The following is a 23,680-nucleotide window of genomic DNA, read 5'->3' on the forward strand; positions in this document are numbered from 1 at the left end:
TTTGGACTCGTGTCGTGATTCCCATCTCCAGCTCTTGCTGTGGCGGGTGAATCCTGCTGCAGCAGAAGACTCCTGGGTCGTACGAGACGCTGTCAGCTCTCCTCAGTCGGGTTAATTATCATGTAAACAGGACACAAGTAGCAGCTGGTGCAGAGTCACATGACTTGGTTTGACAGCATTCAGGGAACTGTCACTGAGCTCCAGGGACTAAATGAAAACCTTAAATTTACATGCATGTTTTGGCCACTTGAGGGCAGAGGAAAGCCATTTAGACAACACTGATATGTCATAATCACCTGTTTAGTTGATGTGTTGAACTTGTTGGTTAAAATGCATCTATTAAACTTATTTTAGACATCAAATTGCTCAGTGGGAGAGCAACACGGTCACTCAATGGGAGTGTAATTCCAATATTCACTCCCTTTTTGCTCTGTCTTTGGTCTTTACCATGTCCTGCGAGATTTATCTTGTCTGTTTAGCAGCTAAATTCAAACTACTATTCCATATTTGCAATGGAAATATTTAGTGGAGTAATGGCTAAATAGTATGAAGTAAAATGAAGAAAAACTGAAGCCAGAAGGTTTATGAGCAAAATATACTGTGAAGAAGCAAAAAGTCAACAATCAAAATGCTGTGAACAGACCTTAATTGCTACGGAGGAATCCTCTTTATACAATCCCTATAAATATATTAAATCAATTTATTTAAATGCAGTATAATCAAAGGAATGTTGAATATCCTGTAAACTGACAAAATATTAACTCAAATGCTTTGTAAGACCCCCTGTTTTATTTAAAAACGAAGTGGCTGTCTTTTTAAAATGCTCAGACATGTTTTAAAGTGCTTTTATCAGTGTGCTGCGTGAGTAATGGCTGAGAAGCCCCCCACGCATGCGCACACCTACTTAGAAAAAACGCGCGCACTTTGCGCAGTCTTGAGCTACACGTGCGCAGTGTAACCGGAGCCGCGATGAGGGATTACTGCAGACGGCTTTCGAAAGTAAACGGTGTCGTCTGGATACGCTCGTGCGGCAGTGTTTACTGCGCATGCGCTGTACGGTAACGGTGAAGTCAGTGCATCCTCTCTGCTAGCCATTAGCGGGCGACTCCACCGATTTCAAGTCAATGCTAGCTACACAATTGACTTCAGCAATAAACTGTTAAGTTTACCTGGAATTATGTAAGCTAACTTTGTTAACAGCATAACCAAGTATGGTCACTTCCGTTCACTGGTTGCAAAAAAAAAAAAATCCAAGATGGTGACGGTCAAATTACGAGTCGGGGAACATCTTGATACCCGGGATGACCAGAACCTTTCATGGCGGAAAAGAGGACGGATTCAGATGGATGGTATGTATTCTTTATTTTTAACAGTGTTAGATGTTGTACATGATTTTAATCTGTAATTTATGTCAATATTGTCTCCTGTTGTAATATGTATTTTAATTATAGCACACAATCCTAAATGGAAGTAATTTTAGAATACGTAAGTTAGATATCAACATGACTACACAACTTTACCAAATGTCTTATGTTAGCAGCTGGTACAGTTTAAAGGAATTAAATGGGAAATCCTTAAATTAAAAAAAATATAAAACTATTTTTCATCTTACTTGTGGTGATGTTTACCAATCCGGATTGTTTTCGTGCATGTTGCCTGGTTATGTAGATACAGGCCTTGGTGATGTCTGCCTTCTCTCAGAATGATGACACTATGGCCAAAGACAATACACTTGAAAAACCAACCATTTGTTTTATCCAAAGTCATGACCCGGTTCCTTAAGATCATCCACAGACCTTGTTACGAGCAGAACTCTTTCCTTTTATGAATCTGATATGCAGTATCAGCATTAAAGACAATAAACAGGGTACTTAATAATCATTTATTTCCTTTCAGCAGAAACACATTGTGATGGAGAAAACACGTGGACAAGATGTAGTGCACTTTTGTGTTTTCAAATGTGATAAAAGAATGCTAATACTTATTCATATCTGACATAATCATATGTGAATCAAATGTGAGGCGTTTTTTGTACAAATCTATATTTAATCTGAGATGCTTTTATGTGTTATCAATAAAAAGTAAAACAATAAGAACACAGTCTTTCAGGGAGGTAAAGGACTGAGTTTTCATAGAAAAATATGATAATATCTTTTAAAAAATCAAATCAAAATTAGTCAAAGACAGAAAAAGTGATTTTAATTGTCTGTTATGTTTTACATTTTCATGTGGGTCACCCTGGCGTACTGCTCCGCCGGCCGTGCAGATCGTTCTCCCGGTACAAGATGTAGTCCTTCAGTCGGCCTGGCAACGGCAGGAAGCTCATGAAGACTGGCGATCGCAGGCGGAGGCGGCCGAGACAACCACGAATCCGCAGACGGCAGAGATGCTGCAGGCAGCGTGCGTTTTCTGGTGTAGAGGAGAGATTAATTATAAATGAAACCACCGGTTGTCTTCTCGTTAGCAGGGATTAATGAAGATTATTGAAGGGATTCATTAAATTTAACCTTGCAGCCTGCAGATGTCAGGCCACTGCTGCTGCTCCATCAGAGCCGCCTTCAGCTTGGAGCACAAGGTCACGTGATCCACGTAGTCCAACAGGACGCGGACCAACCGACCCGAGAGCTCCTTCAGCCAGTAGACGGTGATCACCTCGCAGAACTGCACTGACAGAAGTCCAACAGAAGAGTTTACATGTCGGGGTAGGTCAGAGTGAGCTCCACATGCAGGCACGTTACACTTCAATCCACAATACTCCTCACATTTTATTTACCGTAATTACTGGATAAATGACTCATGAATGTGACGGAACAAGGAGGATTTTAACATATGATTTCAGGCAGATTATGGTGGAGAATGTGGTTTAACAGCAAAGTGACAGAAGCTTCAGTTCATGCAGCAATTTAAAAAGAATGAGTTAGGCATTTAGTTTTTTTTTGTCAGACATTCATTGTCTACAGAGGATAAATCTTTAGAGATCATCTGACTTCTCTTTTAGCGCCACCAGCAGGTCAATTTAAACACTTCAGTTCATGACAGGAAACCTCTAAAACTAAATCTACCACAACATCTGACAGTTGGTCATTTTTAGGACATTTAGGGAAGTCAGAACAGTAGGTTTAAGATACTTATAGCTGTAATCTGTATATGTTCATATGAGCTATTATTTATCTCCCAAGTTTTTGTTTTCAGTCCAGTGAACATCAGGTTGGGAGCTCAACCCCTCCGAGCTGTGACCCCTCTGCTAAACTGTTTTCATTACCATGGTGTCTTTGATCACAGTGTCGCTCCATCCCTCGTAGTCATCAGGAATGTGAGGGCCGTTGCCGTAGGGACAGTCAAAGCAGCGCTCCACATCGTAACCATAGTTACACAGCATCCTAAGGACCACCTAGGTACACAACAGGACAGATTCCACAGCTTCCATAAAGAAATAATGCCAGCGAAGTTTGTGAAACTGATTCCAGTAACATCTGTGAATTTAAATAGTTTAATATTAGACTTTTTTTTTTTTTAATAAATATATTTCAGTCATAATAATAAGAGCAGTTTACCTCGTCTTTGAGAGCGTACTGAAGGGCTGACGGGAAGTGTGTTGTGTTTATTCTGCAGTAATAGTTGACGTTGGCTCCAAACCTCAGCAATAGGTTGATCAACTCATAATTGCCAACACGCAGTGAAATCTTAAAAAGTGAAACGCAGTCAGTGTATCAGCAACTGGATTTTCTGCTGTGAACTGAAAACACACTGTGAACGGGTCAAAATTATAAGACAAAAACACGGACAACTCCCAGACCAGATGATGTCATGGTAGCAACCTGTCAATCACAAGGTAGCCTAAAAGCATCAGCTGCTTTATGGTCTATTTCACTCCAAACGGATCACAATTTACTAAATGAACATCATTGAAGAAGGAAGAGTCGCCCCCTGATGGCCAGCAGAGAGAATGAAAATTTAAGGCACTTCACCATTAGGTCTTGAAATGCAGCGTCCAAAGGATAAACACACACACACACACACGGGTACCTGCAGACACTTGATTGGGTCTTGGTTGGTCATGGCTCCGGCCTCCAGCAGCAGTCTGGCTGATGGCACGTCGTTATTTAAGACTGCGAAGAAGAGCGCCGACTTCCTCTCGTCGTCATAGCTACGCTGAGCCCAGGGATGGAGCATGTAGTTAGGGTCATACCCTGCATCCAGCAAGGCCTGATGGGAGTTGAGGAAGGATGCTGTTGAACTGTGTGTGTGTGTGTGTGTGTGTTTAATGGACAAATTCGGAAAAAGTACAAAAAGTATAGATTGAAAGCTAGATTCCACTAAATCCTACAAATTGGACCTTTTTGTCCTATTTTACACACACACACACACACACCTTGATGCAGTGTGGATGTCCTCCTGCAGCAGCAGAGTGTAGAGGACTTAACCCGCTGTCGTTGACATCTCCCTTACAAGTGACTGGAATCAGCAGCTTTAGAGCTCTGAGACACACACACACACAAACACACCTTCATTACATTTATCTGATGCTGTACTTTTTAACTTCTCTGAAAAGAAAACAAAGGACAATCTTGAAATATAATGCAACTTTTAACATTTACTGCAGGTGTCCTCGGTGTGCAACACGGTGGATTGGCATGTGTCCCGTCTGTTTGGCCACGTTGGCATCGGCCCCGTATTCCAGCAACAGACTGATGAGGGCTGGATCTGCAAAAGAAGACGCCTCGTACAAGATGGAGGCCTCATCCTGTGCCTGGGACAGGACATCCGCCCCTGCAGGCCAAATAACAAAAGGAACTTTTTAAAAAAGACGAAATAAGAAGTATGAAGGAGTAATAACTGCAGTTTTTTTTTCTGTTTTCTTTTTGAAAAGTGAAAAATCTCTTTCCCCTCCCTTTTTTTTCAGATTTTTAACTCAAAACAAATAAACAATGCACCGTAATCCTCTTCCATACCTCCCCATCCCATTTATTTTTCATCCAGTTTATATCCTCTTGACACCTCTAACATCAATTAACTGTTCAAACTCAAATCTGCCATTTCTGCTTCAAGTTTAAAAGAGATAACGCTAACATAAATGTGAGTAGTGAGAGTCATGCTACTCATTCACCTCTCTTCAACAGAGTCTCCACCACGTTCAGGTGTCCTGCCTGGGCGGCCAGTGCCAGCGGCGTGAGGCCATAGTGGCTCCGAGGGTCCAGCTGCGCTCCGGCATCCAGCAGCAGAGTCACCAGCGCCGCTTTATCCAGCCTCGCAGCCTCGTGGAGGGGGCGGCGGCCGTGGCAGCCCTCCTGGTTCACCCTGGAGCCCCGCTGGAGAAGCAGCTTCACCAGGTCTGTGTGGCCTGAACGGATGGCTGCGGAGGGAACAAGTCAATATGAGGATACCTGTCACAGAACTGGTGATGAAAAGAAAGTAAAATCCTTTCTAAACAAAACGCAAATTAAAATGTGCCTCGTTCAGAATTTCGGACCAGACTGTGAAAGGAAGGGTATTGTGAAACAGAAGGAGTGAATTGGCTTTGAGGCAGTGAAATGTGGGTCAGCCTACCTACAAGCAGCGGCGAGTCCTGCTCGCAGTCCTGACTGTTCGGCTGGGCTCCGTGTTGAAGGAGGACGGAGACGTTTTCTATCAGACCTCCTTCTGCTGCCAGGAGGAGCGGAGTCTGACCACGGAGAGTACGACTCTCCACAGAGTCTGAGCCTGAAACTGGAGGACGGGAGGATCCAACGTTGGATTCGATAACCTAAATGTATTTCCTGTTACTGTGAAGATGAACAGAGTCGGTGTAAAGTGGACGCAAACCCTTTAATGTGAGCTCCAAGATGGTTTGGTTGCTCTGAGCTGCTGCTTCGTGGAGAGGAGTCCAACCTCGGCTGTCTGTCTGGGTAAAGGTGTCTCTCTGTTGGACGCTAAGATCCTTCAGCAGCTTCTCATTACCTGGGTCAGTGACAGAAATATTTGTACTTATTTCCCTTTTTATATCACCACTATAAATATATCAAAACTATGTTTCCCCCCTCCATACAGAGTACATCCTAAACTCAAGTAGAAGTATAGATACTTGTGTTCAAGACTCTGGTAAAAGTAGAAGTACAGTAGAGTATGTTCTAAAATCTAAACACCTGACGGTTTCATTTGTATTCTTTCAGACAGATCACAACAACCTCACCTTGTCTTATAGCAGTGAAGATCTCGCATTCGTCTTTGGCGCTGTGAGCAAAAGAGATCACTGCATCAAATACAAAGGAAAACTAAATTCTGTGAAACCTCTAGAGAGCTTCACCTGCCGGGAATATCAAAAACGGCAAAGTAACTGCAAAACCAAATTTTAGATCCAGTACAACTTATTTCAACACTGAACGTCCCAGTTTCTAATACTGTCGATTCCAATTATAAAATGTAGTGTAAGTAAATTGATTCACCAGCAGTAAATGGATAAAACGGGATAAATCAGTTTTAGTTGTGTTTGTATTTTAGACCTGTTATTTCCGGAAATCTGGGAGTTCAAAATAAAATAAAAAGAGTGAGAAAGAATAAAATTAATTACTTTACTAACTGATTGGTGTTAAAGGGGGAAAAAAAGCTTTTTTTTAAAGGGATTAGCCTTTAACATGTTGAGCTTTAAATTACTAAATACACTCCATTTTAATTAGTTAACTATCAGTATTGTTAATTGATGAAATCATGTTTTTGACTTGTTTAACAATCTTTTATTGTCTTTTGTCGGGCAAGAAAATACGACTTTAAATCGTAGTTTTTTTTATTTGTGGAAAAAACCGACCTCCTGCCATCTCGCGTCGTTGAGTCTCGATGGGTTTCCCTCCGTTTTCTCTCCAGCAGACTCTGTTGGATCATATACTGAGTCGCCGCGTCTTCATCGTCATCATCCTCCGTTCCAAATCGCTCCATGATGCCCACATAAAGGGCTCTGGTCCTGTTCACAAAGGCATATTTGTCTGAACATGCGTGCTTCTGTAGAACATGCACGGTCAGATTGGGGGAACCCTGAACACTGAAACTTTTCGTTATGGTTGCTTCTATAAAAACCTCCACATGGAACCAGGCTGTGAGGATTTACTCCTGGTAACCACAGAGGGTCAATGAGGTCAATCACTGACGTTCGGCGACGAGGTCTGGCTCACGGTCAGTGATCCCGTTCATGTCAAAGGTGTTTGTGCACCAAACTGGGGAAAATACAGACTTCTCCTAACTTTTTTATACTTTTATTCTGCAAACTGCATCTGTCCTCTCTCATCTATTCAGTTAGAGAAGTGCTGCAGTTTATAACTTCAGTTTGTGAACTGAAACCACCTCCACCTAAAAGTACCCAACTCGCACGCTTGGACACAAATGTTCAGTGCCAAAAAGTAAGAAGCCCTGACAATAACCGTAACAGTTTTACCTAATCTTAAACAAACTGTGGTTTCAACATTTAGATATAATAAACAAAGTTATGATTAAGAGATTGCTTATAATCATAAGTTAATTAACCTATAAATAGATTAATTCAACATGCTATGGTGCTGCTACCATGTAAACTAACATGCTTCAGTTATATAACATCTTTTCTCAATCTTTATAATAATCATTGTGCAGATAATAATTATTTTGAAAAGTCAAAGAAACTACAACTCTAGTCCATATGTCTCTGGCTGAAGGATTTCTGCACCGACGAACCTCACTTGGTTACTTTACCTTGTGGGGTTTTTTTTGGTTTCCCCCTCCTCGAATGTGGAGTCCCAGAAAATTAAAGAGGATCTGATGTTGTTGTTGTTGCTGCTGCTGAAGACGGTCTGAGCAGGAGGGCTCTCTGACCTGTGACTGAAACCAGATCTGTACGTCTGCGTTTGGCTTCCGTCAATGGATCCATGTTTTACAGGGCGTTTAGGCAGTAGAGCACCGCCTGCCTGCAAATACATGCATGATTCATAAACAAGATCAACACATCCGTCTCGGAATACCGTCATTAAAGTGTTTTAATACTGCAGGGAAGAAAAACAACAACTGGAGGTTCATTTGAGCCCCCAACCTCCATGTTTCAGCCGTTTAGCTACAGCAATCGGGCTGAGGAGGGGGGGGGGGGGGGGGGATCAAATACCTGTTACTATATTTACCACATTTATGCAGTGAAGTGATAAGCAGACATTCATGTGTGACACTGCAGGACAGACTGTGGCTGGATTACACTGTGCAATGTATTTATCACTTTTTTTTTTATCTCCCAACTACTTTCATATAAAAATGCGCTACTTTATGACTTGGGCCCCGTTTACACGCAGGGGAAAAACGCAGGTATTTCCACGCGGTTTGGCCTCTCTTTTACACGAAAACCACGTTTTTAATCACAGAAAACAATTATTCCTCAAAACTCCGGCCAAAGTGGAGATTTCTGATAACGGCAGTTATGTGTTGTGTCAACTGGGAGAAACAGGGTTTTAGGTTCTCAAGCGTCACAGGAAGTTGTTTGTTATTCGTTGTTGTTGATTCTGAGGATTCTGATTGGCTTGCATGGCTTTATCCTACCTACACTGCCGTCTATAGGTTTGGCACAGTTATAATGGCGCTCGATGGCGTATTTGTGCGGGTTAATGTAAATTACAGTTTTTGTTATTTTTGAAAAAGGAGGGGGTGAAATATTTGTTTCTCTAAATACCCTGCTACATATAAACATTGCCTTAAGTAGACACCTTTTAACACTTAACTGCAGACAAATATCAGTTGTCGGTCTCCTAGATTGCTATTAATAATAATCTGTATTGGCCCTTGAAAAGCCATATTGGTCGACCCCTAGTAAAATTCATGCTTTAATCTTTACTACAATTTGTATTGGCGTTCAAACGAGGCAATGTGAAAGACACTTTAGATAAAAGTGCTATAATTTCATCACATTTATATTAATGTATTCCATGTAGCGTAACGATAACTTGTGAGCATGGAGCTTTTAGAACTGCGTATCAGGTATCTGATGACCCAAGTAAGCGTTTGGCCACATTTTCATGCTTTTTACATCCTTCAAAACTTAACAATTGTGAGTGACAAATGACATCAAACAACCAGACTGTAATTGAAAATGTGTTTATTTTATTTTCTGCATCGACTGTTTATGACCTTGGTCTCTCCTTCTTGCCTTTGTAGAGAGCCAGCAGGGAGACGTTGGCCACCTTGACCACCTTAAAACGTACTCCGGGAATGTCACCAACGGCGTGACCTTTACGTCCAAATCCAGCCACCAGAACCTCATCGTTCTCCTGCAGGACCAAGATGAGAGGGTCAGTACAGCTGCAAGTCATTTTTAGAATCGGCAGAGACGGTACAGATATATTCTGATTTAAATCTGGTTAATTATACACATTATTGTGTGTGGCCGTTATTTTTAGGATTGGGGGGGGGGGATTCACCTCAATGAAGTTGAGGCAACCGTCGTTGGGGACGAAGGCGGTGATCTTCTTGCCGTTCTTGATGAGCTGAACCCTCACACACTTCCTGATGGCAGAGTTGGGCTGCTTAGCCTCAACGCCACTGCAGACAGGAAACAACACTCTTTAACACACTTAAATGCAACATGATAGTGCAAATTACTGGGAAGGGATTGTTGGGAGTATTAAGATTGAGGCAAAATCTCAATTCAAGGCATAGTACTCACACTTTCTCAAGCACGATGCCCTTGGCGTGGGATGCTCCTCCGAAGGGGTTAGCCTTCAGGGCAGTGCCCAGATGGGCCTTCTTGTACTGTTTATCGTGCCATTTCTGCTCACGGCGGTGGTTACGGAGCTTTCTGGCTGTGCGCAGACCACGACACTTTCCTAGAAGACAAAGTCAGAAAAGAAATAATGTTAGAGCCTCTCAGATTGATGTTGAATTCAACAAAAACATCCTGATTCTTAGTATACGATTTAAATGGTCAGATGTCTTCACACTGCTGCAGCAGAACAAAGACTCTCTTATGATAATTATTAAACAGAAATGTTTCCTCATTTTTTGAACAACTTCTCCACTGATGTTTGATTGTTGAACAATTGACTGCACAAGCAGCCCACAGTAATCCGATTACCTACACATGTTAACGACTTTTAAGACAAGAATGTTATTCAAGTAGCTTTCCCTCCAAGGTTCAGGTAAGTCAGTTTCCACACCTTAACAGTCTGTAAAAACAATATTTTAGCTGTAATTAAAAAAATCCCTCCCCTTAAGATCCTCTGCTCTGTCAGTCATAGGGCTTTGAACCACATTAAACCCAGTTTCCCATGGATCGGGGATACAGATGCTTAGCCCTGCCACTATATCCAAGTATTACTGACTGGAACTGCAGCAATACAAGCAGCATCACCCCCACTTCTGTCACAAACAAACGTTGACTAGAATTTAGACAGAATTACAAACTGACATTAGCAGTCAACAGCCTACGAATGAGTGGACAGAGGTTCAATGTTAGTTAACTTTACAGCAGCCACGGTTGAATATGTATTTGCTGTTCATTAATAATTAATGTGATGTAACAGCCCCTCTGCGCTTTTTCTTAGCGGCATTTTGCACAAAAAACTACCACAATTCTGACAACTGCGCAAATACGGGTTAGCGAAGCTTTACGTTGTTAGCTGCGAGCGGCTAAAAGGTTAATCTTACCGGCAATACGGACACGTACAACCCGAGACTATACACACACGGCAGGATAAGGCGTTAAGTCGTTACGTTATCCTAATTAATTACGTTCTGTAATAGTCAGCAACAGTATAAAGTGTAAAAAAGGGGGTGAGTATGCTAAGCTAACCGTGCTAACACGCAGCTCCAGACATGTTATGGCCGCTCCACGTTGCGGGCAAAGAGAACCGTAAAAACGGTCGGGTTTTCTTAACCAACCGTTGAATTTTCTCTACCGCAAAGAATCCGATACATTTTTTAATGTGTTATTAATCGACATCGATACGAAATAGCAGAGCAGTGAGCGGAATAACCAAGTATTTAGGGTGAAGTTTGAGCCGTACCCATGATTGCAGAAGCGAGCCTGGGAAGGAAAGGAAGGACCCAGCATGCACCGCGGCAAATGTCTAGTCTGAGGACCCCCAGCAAGGAGTGGCGACAGAAAACGCCTGACTGAAATTATTACACTAACGTAAGTAGACGTGTCGAAAGTACAGACAAACTACACTCAAGTAGAAGTACAGACACTTGTCATTCAAAAATACTCTGGTAAAAGTAGGAGTATCGATTCAACTTATATACTCTAGTAAAAGTGAAAAAGTACAGGCTCAAATGTACTCAAAGTAGTAATTAAAAAGTATTGCACCTCTCAAGTGAAGGTATGGCCTCCTTATACACCCATGGGTAAAATTGATGGCTTATATATATTTATTTTTAATACAGAACAACAACAACAAAAAATGAATAATTTGTTACCACATCTTCTCAAGATGTGACTTCTCTCGCAAGTAATCTGCTGTAGCTGCTGCGTGGGACATTTTTTACAGATGATAAATAAACTAGTAGACTCTCCTGCTGTCGTATTCAGATCTTTTACTTAAATATAAAAGTAGCAATACCACAGTGCAGAGTTACAAGTTGTCCATTACATTTGTTTTACTTACTTACTAATTTACAAATGTATTGGCATCAAAATATACAATATCAGTGTTTAATGTTGCAGCTGGTAAAGGTGGAGCTCATTTGAATGTGAAAATATTAATCAATATATATTTGATTCCTATGATAAGACTGATAATAGTAGTGTATTAGTTGATTTGAAATTGGTGGTAATAATCTACTTTAGAATGTAACTAAAGCTGTCGTATGAATGTAGAGCAATAAAAAGTACAATGTGAGGTGAAGTGGAGTTAAGGTATGAAGTAGCATAAAATGGAGTTGTACATGAATACAGTTCTTCCGTAATGCACATTACATTCCAGTGCTATGAGTCTTGTTTCCCTTCATGGTGCAGAACAAAAAGAGTATATATTCTCAATTATCCATCAACACTCTTACTCTAAATCCCAACCTAATGTCTTGTTATTCTTTGCTTTGTGCAGTGTCATACAATAAATGATTAAGTTAATGAGATGTCACCTGTCCATGTCTGACAAATTGTACATTTAAGGCAATTTGAATTATCTTGTATACTATTTGATCATTTTAGCCACGTAAGTACTTTGTTTTGTCGCTGTGATGACCTTTAATCTGCTGAAATGAAAATGTGTTTTGACTGAGCTGATATGAAAATGGGAAAATGTTGGAACAGCAGGGGGCGGGACCTCTCTCAACCCCTCTCTGCATCTGCTCTGTCCTGATTGGCTGATTCATCAGTCTGTCAGGGGGGTGGGCTTAAAGATGGTGGACTGATTAAAGTAGATTACGAGGGGGGAGAGTGTGTGCTGCTGCTAGTGTGTCACACTCTGGTCACCACGGCGATGGCTTCACTATGGAAACGCTGCTGCATCCTCTTCCTCCTCTCTCTCCTTGTGCTCAATCTGCAGACGTCCTCCTGCCTCGACCGACCAGCCGCAGACAGGTGAGCAGAGAGACAGAGATAATGTTTTACCTTGATGCTGGTTGTGTTTGACCTCTCGTGATTCTCTAATCTTTGACTCCTGACACAGTCAGCTCAGAGATTACTGATGCATTTCTACTGCTAGGACCTGAGAGGTAGCTTCATTCATTGTGTTTGTTATTTCAAGTGATTTATTTTTGTATTATTTGGGGGGGAAGAAGGACAATCTGAACACCCAACATCTGACATTTATCTGATATTTATTACCCTACAAAGTAGCTATGGCAAACGGTTTACCGCAGCCGCATTATCATCTCGCCGGAGTCGTGTTTGTGTCCAACAGATGAAGTCATTTTCTATTCAGCTCTGTTTCTGTTTTCTATAGCACACAAAAATGCATCTTTATCAGCTAAATGCTCCACTTTGTTCACATATTGTCTGCTGTGGATTTATCAGAGATGCAAACAGTAAATGTGTCTAAAACGAGGCAAAAAAACTGCAGAGTTGGTGAGAATTTTCATCAACTGGGTTCTGGGTTTGGCTCTTAAATAAATGGATACAAACCAGTATCCCAGTATACAGTTAATGTGTCTGATTTCCATGCAGGTGAATCGGCAGCCATTTATTTTCCACATTCATAAACTTTGTCTTCATATTTGTGCAAAGCAAGAATTGTTCTCAGCATCGTACCTAAGAAATGTGTATGCATGCAGAGTTTTTGTAGAATTCACTATCGGTGTTCTTGTTGATAGCTTTGACACACATGGGATGGTAATGTCTTTCTCTGTCTGCTGGCTGTGCAGGAAGGCAGCCGTTCTGTGGCTGCTTCTCCTGGGAAAGGAGGGAGAAGCTGCAAAATTGCCTTTTGGCTGAGAGCCTGTGTCTGTGTGTGTGTGTGTGTGTGTGTGTATGTGTATGTGTGTGTGTCTGATTGTATGATTATGTAATCGGTACAATCCCACAATCCACAGTCGAAGAGGAGCTAAAAATGTTTTTGTGATTCTCCATGTCTCTTGTTCGAATAAACCCTTAGTCAGTGGCTAGCAGCTAACAACGCTAACAATGGCAGGGGTCATTCCTATGTTCTCCAGGTCCTATGTTCCCCGTTTTTCCCAAAAAGGGTCCTATGTTCCCCGGTGGCAATACATATATTTAGCTTAGTTTATTTAAACTGTCCAAACGTGACAAAAACAAAAGCTAATTTACAGCCTAATCTCTCCTCATCTAGGCCTATTTGGATATGCGCGTCAAACGGCCTCTATGTGCCGTGGAACTCGGCACTGATGGTGGAAAAAATAACAATATAAAGCGGGGAACATGGGTACACTCCCCAATGGCAACAGTGCTGGCCAAGCTAACAGTGTTTACGTGAGTGGGAATAGGAGAGCGGGTGTTAGCTTCCATGATGTCCTATAGATATCGGAATATCGGATTTTTAAATCAACAAACATTTGTATCGGTATCGGCCTTCAAAATCCTTTATTGGTTGGGCTCTATATCAGAGGGTTACTTTCTGGATGACCACTGACTCCTTGTTGATGACCTTTAGTTCACAGTAGACAAGGTCAAGAATGAGCCTTTCAGAGTTCAGCGACGTTTTCATTGAAATGTGTCGACAATTGTGGTGCACTGCGATTAAGGTCCTTAAGTGTAATGCGTCATTATTAGATGCTCAGAGAAAATTCTTCAGGAGTGTGATGACACATGGGAGGATCAAACCAACCTCCAATTCAAGAAAGTACAGCCAAATCTAGGGTGCCTGAAACTGTCATTCTCTCTGCTGGCCATCAGGGGGCGACTCCTCTCTGATTCCATAGAAGTCTTATGAGAAAATGACCCTACTTCTCACTTGACTTATTATCTCAATAAACATTGTAAACATGAGTTTATGGTCTCAATCTCTACTTCCATGTCTTCTTCAATCCAGCATAATGTTCATTTAGTAATTTATGGTCCATTTAGAGTCAAACAGACCAGAAAGCAAGGGATGATTTAGGGCGGGACTACCTTGTGAATGACAGGTCCATGTTTTTGTCCCACAACCTTCACGGTGTGTTTTCTGTTCATGAATATGAGTCATAACATTTTTGGTTGCCTAAAAATTATTATTCAGCATTCAGCTGTAGCCTACTTGTCGCCGCCCTCTCGTCTCACTTCTGGTTTGCACAAACCAAGATGGCGACAGCCAAAGACCGAGTGTCAGTACGTGATGAGCTGGAATGAGAATGTGCTGATTCAGCTGTTTCTAAAATGAAATCCTGGTCCTTTGTTTTTTTCCCACAAGAGTCTTTCTCTGTAATCTGTGTCAGAGTGGGTCCTCTTGGCAACACAACATCTCTGTTCCAGACTGATCACTATATCTGCTTTCTTACCGTAAACACTAATCCACTGGATAGTGTGACTGGGTCACACGGTGCATTCTGGGTAGTCCAAACATCCGCAGGTTCATCTCCTGATCATCCTCCCTCTCTCCTCTATTTCTTTTCTTCTATTCTTTTATGATTTTACTGGTAACTATTAATAGTTCTCGGCTGAATATGCAACGCAGTAGTTATTAATTTGGTTTATGTGAGAAACTTTGTTGTTTTTGTGTCTCAACTGGTTTTTAACTAAGGTTGATTTGTAATTTAACACTTAATCACACAGCCACTATATCTTGTTTTTGTATTTAAAGTTGAATCTTTACCTGAGTACGACCTCTCTTTTGCTGTGATTACAGGTAGCAGTGCTGCATACTAACATGATCATAATTGGATTTAGCCATATTTCTTGTCACATAGGCCTTCAATTAAATTATGATTTATTCGATTTTAAAAACAAGTGATACAAATAAAAATGGAAACCAGAATGGAAACTAATAATGAAACCAATTAATGAGAAATAATGAAAAAAAAAAGTACAAAGACAGCTGACAGACGTTTAGTGCCAACGTTATTTAATGATCCTCCTGTCACTTCTGTTCACAGTGCTGCTGTCACTCCAGTCCATGGTAAGTTCCATCCATTCATACATACATACAGTACATACATACATACATACATCCCTCTCTCTCCAGGATTGACTGCCATGGGGAAAAAACAGTTTAGATAATGTTTCAGTCAAGACATGAGTCAAAGCGAAGGAAAAAAATACAAACACCAGCACCCGCAGAGGGAAAGAACCCACGTTCATGTTTCATAATATTCTTTCAGCAGTATTTTCAACAATCACATGCAAGCATAAAGCTCAGCTGCTAAATGACGTCAGAATAACTACAGTAGTTGGTCAGCTGATGATCGAGTGATAAATGAGACACTCATGGTTGAGTGTGAATAACATTGGCCACTAGGGGGCCTCATAATCAGTTAGTTACTGCCATCATCAGGTGCATCCTTGTGTCTGGAGGGGTCAGCCTTTCAGGAACTGTAAAAAAGGCTTCATTTTTGGCATTCAGTACATTATGAGAGACATTTATTTCCCCTTAAAGTGTAATGTTTCAAATTATTATTTGCTATTTGATGAAATGAGAGTTATTGGCTGTCTGTCCAGATGAAGGGATGGCACAGAGTGATGCAGAGACGAGGACGGAGGAGCTTTTGACGCCTGCAGACCAAACGTTCAGACGACTGCAGGTAAACTCTGAGTGGAGGAGAGAACAACCAGGTTTTAGTCGAGTAGAAGTACTTATTATTTACTACCGGTAAGTAGAGTAAAAAAAAAGAAAAGATTTTCATTCATTGGATCAGTTGAAGGAAGTAGGAATGAAGGGAATATGCTAACTTCCATGTTGCCTTCCACAGCTCTCTATCAGTCAGATGTTTCTCATCAACATTCCTGTGAAGTAATGTGGGAACTGTCGCAAAATGGGATTTATTTATTTAAATATGTTTTCTCTTTTTCTGAACCATCCTCTTCAGTTTCCAGATGTATCACGGAGGAAGTTGCTTCAGATGCCCGGAGCTGCAGTTCCCTTCCCTCCGCTCAAGGTGGCTGTAAACACCAATGTACAGACTAATGGCTGACAAAATTAACAGGGGACTGCTGGCATATAAGCTTAATGCCAATAAATCAAATTTACATAATTCCAGCACCCACCCGTCCATTATCTATACCTGCTTATTATCACATTTGATTGTAAAGAGAAAATCTACAATGTTATTGTTAATTATTTCACAGTCAATTTGGTCTTATTCATTGTTAAGCCTGACTCAAATAAACCATTGAACAGGTGTTGTCCAATAATCAAGTTGTCTCCGTCCGCCAGGTGTTGTCCAATGGGGAGCCGTGCGTCTTGTTCCAGGCCAGGAAGCTGTCTCTCCGCTATGAGAAGCAGAAGCAGCTGGACCTGACGGAGAGAGCATTTTCCCCTCAGAAACCCATCGACACCAGCCAGTCTGTCTGTCACCAGGACAAAGCCACGTACGTAAAAATATATTTATTTATATATATATATATATGTCCAACAGCAAGATTATAGTCAGATTTAGATATAACAAGACCATTAAAGTGTGTCTAAGGAAGGATGTTGATGAAGTTCGTTATGTGATTCCAAGTCCAAAAGATAACAAACGCATAAACTTGGGTCACTTGTGTCTGACCCTCTGTCTGTCTGTCTCTCTGTCTGCCCGTCTGTCGGTCTTCACCAGGCTGATCATGAGGTTTGGAGATGTGGATGATTTGAGAGACCTGTCCATCAGGTCAGTCATACCATCTGTCTGCCAATCTTGTACTAAAATATAACTTTATATATAATGTTCATCAAGACAAATATGTTGTAGCTGCTCCGTCAACACTTAAAATAACGTCATCTAAACATGGTTTCTCCACATAGTCTGGTCTGGTCTCTGAACTAATGTGAGTTTCTATCGTAGACCTCTGGGAGACCACAGACCGCTACCATATGTTTAGTCTCCATTTCTGATTCAGCGATGACAGGAAGAGAATCTCAACATTGATAGGCTTTCATGTCACAGCATCATACGCATTTTTCACTCGAGTTGAAATATTTTGAATTAAAAATTCACCTAATTTTGCGTCGCCCAGTCTGAATCTGCATCAACTTGTGTCTTTGCATTGACTTCGTATGCAATATTGCTACATGAAATATCCACTTGGTGTTTGGTGTGAATGCACTTTAAGTGCATCACCACCTCCTGTAGATCAGTGGAATAACTCAACACCACTGGCACAAGGAAAGAGGGGTCTCTGCTCACAGCGCTTGGCAGGTCAACAACTCCACGTGGAACCTTTGAGACTAAAAGGTTGACCGCCAGCTGAAAAGTTGAACGTTGAGTTGAGACTGAGGGTTTTCTGTCGTTCCTCTGGTGTCAGACTGCAGCTGTCCAACACCTTCTACGAGTCTTCAGGTCGGTGGTGGTTCTCGGTGGACAGCGTGTCTCTGCTCTACAACACCTCTGAAGAGGCTGTGTTCAACACCAGCGACGTGTACGCTCCAGCCTCCTCCTCCTACCACTGCCCCCACGTCAGCAGCTTGCAGCGCTACAGCGCCCTGCTGCTCCCCAGCACTGACTACGCCCGCCGCTGGACCATCACCTTCACCAACTTCCAGGTACCTGGAAGGTGTTTTCAGCTAAACCAAAAACTCTGTTAAACCCCACAACCTGCTCATCACCAACACAGCAGACAGACACATCTCGTGAGCAGCTGGTGAACATAGCGGAGCTTTTAGTAGCCAAAGAGAGAGAGAGATTTCCCTCCTCAGGTTGGATGTAACTGCTCATTATATATTTGATCTCCTTAGTTATCTTCAAGTTGTCTCTGTCCCCTCCTCAGATTCAGGCGTTCAACGTCACCGCCGGTATATTTTCTCCTGCAAGCGTCTGCACCACCTTCATGACGCCGGCCATCCTGATGGGCCTCATCACATCCCTGATCCTGCTATTGGTCCTGGCCTACGCCCTGCATATGGTCATCCACCTGAAACACATTGAGCATGACGACGAACACAAGGCGGATGTCTACTACCCCCAAAGCCCTGAACAGCCTGAACACTGCTGCCTGGAAAACGATGACGATAAAAATGTTCTGTAGAGTAGCCGAGAGGATAATTGGAGACAACTGGCACCAAACCTCTGGTGTGATGGTCTACTTTCAGCTCAGGATTAGATTTTTTTAAATATATATTTCTAATGTTTTTTTTTTATTTGCCTATATGTTGATTTCTGCATGTGTCTTTATAACAAAATTAATTAAAAAAATATAAATAAAATGTGTCTTGTTTTGTTTCCATGTATATTTGTAGTGTATTGTGTTAGAAAATAAAGCATGAATAAATAATAATAATATAATAATATACATATAATAGAAAAGTAGAAAAAATGAAAAAGATTTAAATATATGTCAATGTGTTCAATGTCATGTTGAAGAGCATGGGCCCCATGTAATAACACCGACCGTAGTTCCCATTGTGTCCGGTGGATGGCAGTGCTACACGTCACAAAGAAGCGCTCAAGCAGCCGTATTTTGAGAAGAAGAAGAAGAGCCCGACCACTTCATGGATAGCACTGACTGAAAACGTACCAACTTTTCTGGGGGAAAAAAACGAAAACCTACGCGTTATTTGAATTAGCGGTTTTGTTTCTTACGCTTGTGTGTTGTTTCGCTTTACATCAGACCACCGAGGGGGGTTTATACTTAGTGTTTTGTCGATTTTCTCTTCGGGTTGGCTTTGCTTGTTAGCATTCTGGCTAACTGCTGTGGCTGGCTAGGCAGTTCCACGACCGGGTGACGTCAGGAAGGTGCCATAAATGGGGGACCACGCGCGACTGTCTCTGGCCGTTGACGTTACCGGCGTTGTTACACGTAACGGCTAGTATAGTTTCGCCCCGCTGTCCTCTTCCTGCCACCGGAGACTTCATGCTTAACCGCCTCCCCGCTGCTCTCGCAGTGCTCCCCCGCCGCCTGCTGCTCGCCTCCCGCCCCTCCTCGCTGAGGTCTCTGACCACCAGAGCCTGTCGCCTCCTGGGCAGGATGGAGCCCGCCGTGGTGAGGTGCCTCCCCGGGGAGCCTAAACTCACCATCTCCTTCTGCCTGGACGGCAGCCACAAGCACATGCTGCGCGACCAGGACGAGGCGCTGGGGAAGGTACTGGCCAGGATCTCCAACGGCATAGCCAAAGGCCAGGGGAAGGCGAAGAAGTCGAAGAAGAGCAAAGGGCAGTCGCCGCTGCGCGAACCCCCGGAACCTGCCGTGGTGAAGCTGTACTACGACGGGGAGGAGGTGGCGGACACGGCGCCGAACTCCGAGGCGTGGCGGGACGGAGCCGTGCTGCGGGTCGGTAACGTGGAGTACTCTGTGCAGAGGAACGCTCCCACGTTAACCACCGCCGAGCTCCCGGCGTCCCTGCTGGCCGGCTTCCCCGTCTGTCCCAAGCTGGAGGTCGAGTTCGGGAAACTCCAAGACTGCGAGCTCACGTGGTTTAAAGAGAATGCCCCAAAGTCGAGGTACGTTCAGAATAACATCAGATTTGTTACCAAGAAGGATTTTATACCAACGAGGAATTTGTCTTGGTGAATACGGTGCATACATTGAAGACACAAACAAACAATGACTATAATATATACATTTTAAACAGAGACATAACGTGAGGGATTATTGATAAATAAAAACGGAAGAGCTATAGCTTATTAAAAGTTGTGTTATAAAATATAAAAGTGGTGGGTTTGAGTGCAGGTGGGCAAGAGTCAGTGTTGGTGGGGGACCCGCGACACTGGACAAGTAGGTGTGAGTCAGTGCAGTGTTGCACCATGATTGTAGGGACGGATGGTGTTGCTTTTTACTACAATATAGTTTGCTCATGCATTTAAATGGATACAAAACAATGTTATTTCTACCGTGCTTTCTTTCTTTCTTTGTATTTTGTTTGAATTATTGCACCACATAATGGGTATTAGTAATACATGAGGCACATATATTATAATCAGCTTTAATGTGTAATTATGCACACACACACACACACACAAACACACACACACACACACACACAAGGAAGTTGTACTGTTGCTGTGCAAGTGTCACCAGAGCTGCGTGAACTAAGTTATTTTTCACTCTCTCCCTGTTCTCGTCCCAGCCCTGAAGCTGCCGGTGAACTCCCAGCTCAGGACAGCGGTTGGACAGAGGTAGGAAGTGGGAGAGTCCACGTCCCGTCCAATCAGGACATCGGCTACAGGCTCAAACTGCAGTGCGTACCTAAAGACGGAGGGCGCAGTGGCCCGGCCAAGGAGCTGGTGTCTGTGGGAGCCGTAGAGGCCGGGCCAGGCGTGTGCACCTTCGACAACCGCCACGCGTACACCATCAAGGAGGCGGAGTGGCCGGCTGTGAGGGTGGTGTCCTACAACATCCTCGCTGATGTCTACGCCCAGACTGAACTGTCCAAGACGGTGCTTTACCCGTACTGCGCCCCCTACGCCCTGCAGCTGGACTACAGGCAGAACCTGATCAAGAAGGAGCTGGCTGGATACAACGCTGACATCATCTGCCTGCAGGAGGTCGACAAAGGTAATCGGTGCAGAAACGACTAGCCGCTTAAAAAAAAGTGAGCTTCCATATTTACTGTAAAGAACCGTCCTCTGGTGGAAATGCGAGCCTGCTTCCTGACTTTCTTCATGTTCTCTGGACTCTTCAGGGGTGTTTGCAGACAGCCTGAGTCCGGCTTTGGATGCCTTCGGCCTGGAAGGTGTTTTTAGGATCAAGGAGAAGCAGCATGAAGGTCTTGCCACATTCTTCCGCAGGTCAGTTATGCCAGCAGCCAGACTGTGAAGCCACATATGACGGGGCTGTGTGTCATCGTAACACTGGCTATCAATAAAAATGTTTTGATGCCAAAGCCAAATTTTCTTTATATTTACAAATAACGAATAGCAAAATACTAGATATTAAACACTCAAATGAAATGTTGGACATGAGCAACTGTTAGCTTTTAAATGTCATGCATTTCCTCTTCCAGTCGTCAATGAACTGGACTTGACATGTCTACAGCTGCAGGCCCATAGGGAGCAGGTTGGCTATTAATTATAAAATCGCATCCTTTTTGTCGTTTTAGGTCAAAGTTTCAGCTGCTGAGTCGCCATGACATCGTGCTGAGCGAAGCGTTGACCTCTGACCCCATTCATTCTACGCTGCTGGAGAGGGTTTCTGCTAACAGCGCTTTGAAGGACAAGATACTGCATAGGTCCACTGTCCTGCAGGTGCTGCTGTTCACCTGTTCTACTGACTGGGAATAACACAGGGAAATCGGGTTTAGCTTTTTTTCTGACATAAAATCAGGGTTTATACATAGAGGGAATATGAGAAGTGGAGGTAGTCGTCATTTTCTCATAGACTTCTATACAGTTGACTTCGTTCTAATAGCCACCAGGGGGCGACTCCTCTGCTTGCAAAAATAAGTATAAGACACTTCCGCATTCAGAACCAAAGGTCGCTGTCTGAGTTGACATCAATGGGCACATTACAGTACTGGTCGGCTTTGTGAATCTGACACTTTTTTTCTAGGTTGTTGTGCTTGAGCACCTGAATGAACCCGGCAGGAAGGTCTGTGTGGCCAACACTCACCTGTACTGGCACCCGAAAGGTAGAACGGCTCTCTCCTGTGTGTAAACATGAGTCACTGATACTCCAGAGCAGAATCTCTCATTGATAACATTTTTTTTTTTTTTTAAATAATATACATTAATTTCCATTTTGAAGGAGGGAACACTCGGTTGGTCCAGATGGGCGTGGCTCTGCAACACCTGAGTCATGTGATCAGCGAGGTCGCACCCGGAGCCCCACTGGTCTTCTGTGGTGACTTCAACTCGCCTCCTAACTCGGGTAACTCCACAGCCACAGGGCAAGCCAACAGTAGTGCCAGTCTGTGGCAGGAATGACTTTCACTCACGTTGACTTCAGTTGAAGCTCATATGACTGATTTAAAAAAACAACGCGGAGGAGCGATTGTTTACCTCCTCTTCCTGTGCAGGTGTGTTCCAGCTGGTCAGTGAGGCGCTGGTTCCTCTGCAGCATGCCGACTGGAGCAGCTCGGGGCCGGAGGAGTCCTGCAGTATGGAGCTGCTGTCTGCCTTTCCCCCTCTGCTGAGCGCCTGCAGCCAGCCGGCCTACACCAACTACGTGGGAGGATTTCACGGCTGCCTGGACTACATCTTCATACAGCCAGACAGCATGCAGGTACTCGTACTGATGCTGCTGATACTAATGCTAACACTCCTACTGATGAGACAATTACTGCTACATCTAATATGCTGGTGTGTATGTGTTTGTTTCTGTGCAGGTGGAGCAGGTGATTCCTCTGCCCAGCCACCAGGAGGTCACCACCTACGAGGCTCTGCCCAGCGTCGCTCATCCCTCCGACCACATCGCCCTGATCTGTGACCTGCGCTGGAACCCATGACCTCTGACCTCAAACCACCCAGACAAAAGACACTGGAGAACCAGGCCGTCGGTCGCTCCTTCAAATGCATCGTGACTTTGGATGGTCTCTCTATGCTTGAATGAGGTCTGAGCAGGAAAACCTGCTGCTGCAGTTTTACTAGAGATCAATGAAAGACGAGAGAAACATGGATGAGCAAAGAAATCTCTCAGAACAGATCTGGTCTTAAATAACAATATGACTGATTTAGGATTAAGTCTATATTGTATTATTTACAGTAATATAATAATTTGTATCACTGATATTCAGTGTTGGGGTTGTTAATAGAAAAAATTACTTAAAAATAAGTTTTTTTTCTTAAAACGAATAGTCTGAGTGGTACTCCGGACAGAAAAGAGGTCACAGTCACAGAGCTGCGTGCTTTTAGGTTGATAATTATTGTAAATCAGAGCTCATATAATCCCTGTAAAACACATTTTACTTCACTTTTATTGGTTTCAACATCCAATGACATGGGACATTAAGAAGATATAAGCATGTTAATAAAGGTATTTATCATTACTATGATTTTTGCCAGACAAGTTGCTCAGACTTCTTTTAAGTTTTGAATAAATTGATTTGATTCTTACAGCATAAATGTGATTCTTGGTTCATTCTCAAGAGCTCCTTTTTTTTTAAATATGAGTATTCCAACAACACTCAAAGGCAGCACGAAGAGAGATGAACTGGCAAATGAGGTGCTTCATTCCTGGTGAGTGTTTGAGGGAATTTTAATATGTGGCACATCTCATATGCCATACAGTCAAAATTTAAAAAAAATTAAAGGCAGAAAAAAGTTT

The 23,680-nt window shown here is 42.8% G+C and overlaps 4 protein-coding genes across 5 annotated transcripts; 2 read left to right on the forward strand and 2 right to left on the reverse strand.

Annotated features, from left to right (window-relative positions):
* Positions 1-1,649: 1,649 nt before the first annotated feature.
* asb14a (ankyrin repeat and SOCS box containing 14a) lies at positions 1,650-7,909 on the reverse strand. 2 transcript variants are annotated; one of them, XM_084038017.1, is made up of 13 exons: positions 7,696-7,909; positions 6,782-6,934; positions 6,170-6,210; positions 5,803-5,937; positions 5,548-5,706; positions 5,108-5,353; positions 4,599-4,770; positions 4,373-4,478; positions 4,027-4,206; positions 3,555-3,683; positions 3,263-3,391; positions 2,508-2,661; positions 1,650-2,409 (listed from the first exon to the last, which is right to left on the reverse strand). In XM_084038017.1, exons 2-13 carry the CDS (start codon positions 6,907-6,909, stop codon positions 2,234-2,236), a joined length of 1,755 nt encoding a protein of 584 aa, XP_083894143.1. In that variant the 5' UTR covers positions 6,910-6,934; positions 7,696-7,909; the 3' UTR covers positions 1,650-2,233. The 2 variants fall into 2 exon arrangements, with proteins under 2 accessions (XP_083894143.1, XP_083894144.1); XM_084038018.1 differs by lacking the exon at positions 1,650-2,409 and having other exon boundaries at positions 2,519-2,666.
* Positions 7,910-9,059: 1,150 nt separating this feature from the next.
* rps23 (ribosomal protein S23) lies at positions 9,060-11,085 on the reverse strand. Its single transcript, XM_084038036.1, has 4 exons — positions 10,983-11,085; positions 9,644-9,803; positions 9,399-9,519; positions 9,060-9,248 (listed from the first exon to the last, which is right to left on the reverse strand). The coding sequence occupies exons 1-4, from the start codon at positions 10,984-10,986 to the stop codon at positions 9,102-9,104; spliced, it is 432 nt and encodes a 143-aa protein (XP_083894162.1). The 5' UTR covers positions 10,987-11,085; the 3' UTR covers positions 9,060-9,101.
* Positions 11,086-12,345: 1,260 nt separating this feature from the next.
* Positions 12,346-18,640, forward strand: atp6ap1la (ATPase H+ transporting accessory protein 1 like a). Its single transcript, XM_084038025.1, has 8 exons — positions 12,346-12,499; positions 15,445-15,467; positions 16,007-16,089; positions 16,375-16,443; positions 16,722-16,876; positions 17,104-17,154; positions 17,789-18,026; positions 18,251-18,640. Exons 1-8 carry the CDS (start codon positions 12,399-12,401, stop codon positions 18,506-18,508), a joined length of 978 nt encoding a protein of 325 aa, XP_083894151.1. The 5' UTR covers positions 12,346-12,398; the 3' UTR covers positions 18,509-18,640.
* Positions 18,641-19,190: 550 nt separating this feature from the next.
* pde12 (phosphodiesterase 12) lies at positions 19,191-23,471 on the forward strand. Its single transcript, XM_084037987.1, has 8 exons — positions 19,191-19,920; positions 20,547-20,974; positions 21,102-21,207; positions 21,519-21,663; positions 21,968-22,046; positions 22,163-22,285; positions 22,434-22,639; positions 22,743-23,471. The coding sequence occupies exons 1-8, from the start codon at positions 19,334-19,336 to the stop codon at positions 22,860-22,862; spliced, it is 1,794 nt and encodes a 597-aa protein (XP_083894113.1). The 5' UTR covers positions 19,191-19,333; the 3' UTR covers positions 22,863-23,471.
* Positions 23,472-23,680: the final 209 nt, after the last annotated feature.

The sequence above is a fragment of the Eutrigla gurnardus genome (genome assembly GCF_963514095.1).
Source record: "Eutrigla gurnardus genome assembly, chromosome: 2".
In the NCBI taxonomy this organism is placed as follows: Eukaryota; Metazoa; Chordata; class Actinopteri; order Perciformes; family Triglidae; genus Eutrigla; species Eutrigla gurnardus.

Bases quoted from the DNA above. Each gene is read 5' to 3' on its own strand.
- atp6ap1la (XM_084038025.1), top strand. From the start codon at position 12,399: ATGGCTTCACTATGGAAACGCTGCTGCATCCTCTTCCTCCTCTCTCTC. The intron at 12,500-15,444 runs GTGAGCAGAGAG...TTCTGTTCACAG, and splicing joins GACCGACCAGCCGCAGACAG to TGCTGCTGTCACTCCAGTCC. The intron at 15,468-16,006 runs GTAAGTTCCATC...CTGTCTGTCCAG, and splicing joins TGCTGTCACTCCAGTCCATG to ATGAAGGGATGGCACAGAGT.
- asb14a (XM_084038017.1), bottom strand. From the start codon at position 6,909: ATGGAGCGATTTGGAACGGAGGATGATGACGATGAAGACGCGGCGACT. The intron at 4,479-4,598 runs GTAAATGTTAAA...TGTGTGTCTCAG, and splicing joins GCACACCGAGGACACCTGCA to AGCTCTAAAGCTGCTGATTC. The intron at 3,392-3,554 runs GTAAACTGCTCT...TTGTGTACCTAG, and splicing joins AGTACGCTCTCAAAGACGAG to GTGGTCCTTAGGATGCTGTG.
- rps23 (XM_084038036.1), bottom strand. The intron at 9,520-9,643 runs GTGAGTACTATG...TCCTGTCTGCAG, and splicing joins GGCATCGTGCTTGAGAAAGT to TGGCGTTGAGGCTAAGCAGC. The intron at 9,249-9,398 runs GTGAATCCCCCC...TTGGTCCTGCAG, and splicing joins GTTGCCTCAACTTCATTGAG to GAGAACGATGAGGTTCTGGT.
- pde12 (XM_084037987.1), top strand. From the start codon at position 19,334: ATGCTTAACCGCCTCCCCGCTGCTCTCGCAGTGCTCCCCCGCCGCCTG. The intron at 21,208-21,518 runs GTCAGTTATGCC...TTGTCGTTTTAG, and splicing joins CTTGCCACATTCTTCCGCAG to GTCAAAGTTTCAGCTGCTGA. The intron at 22,047-22,162 runs GTAGAACGGCTC...TCCATTTTGAAG, and splicing joins CCTGTACTGGCACCCGAAAG to GAGGGAACACTCGGTTGGTC.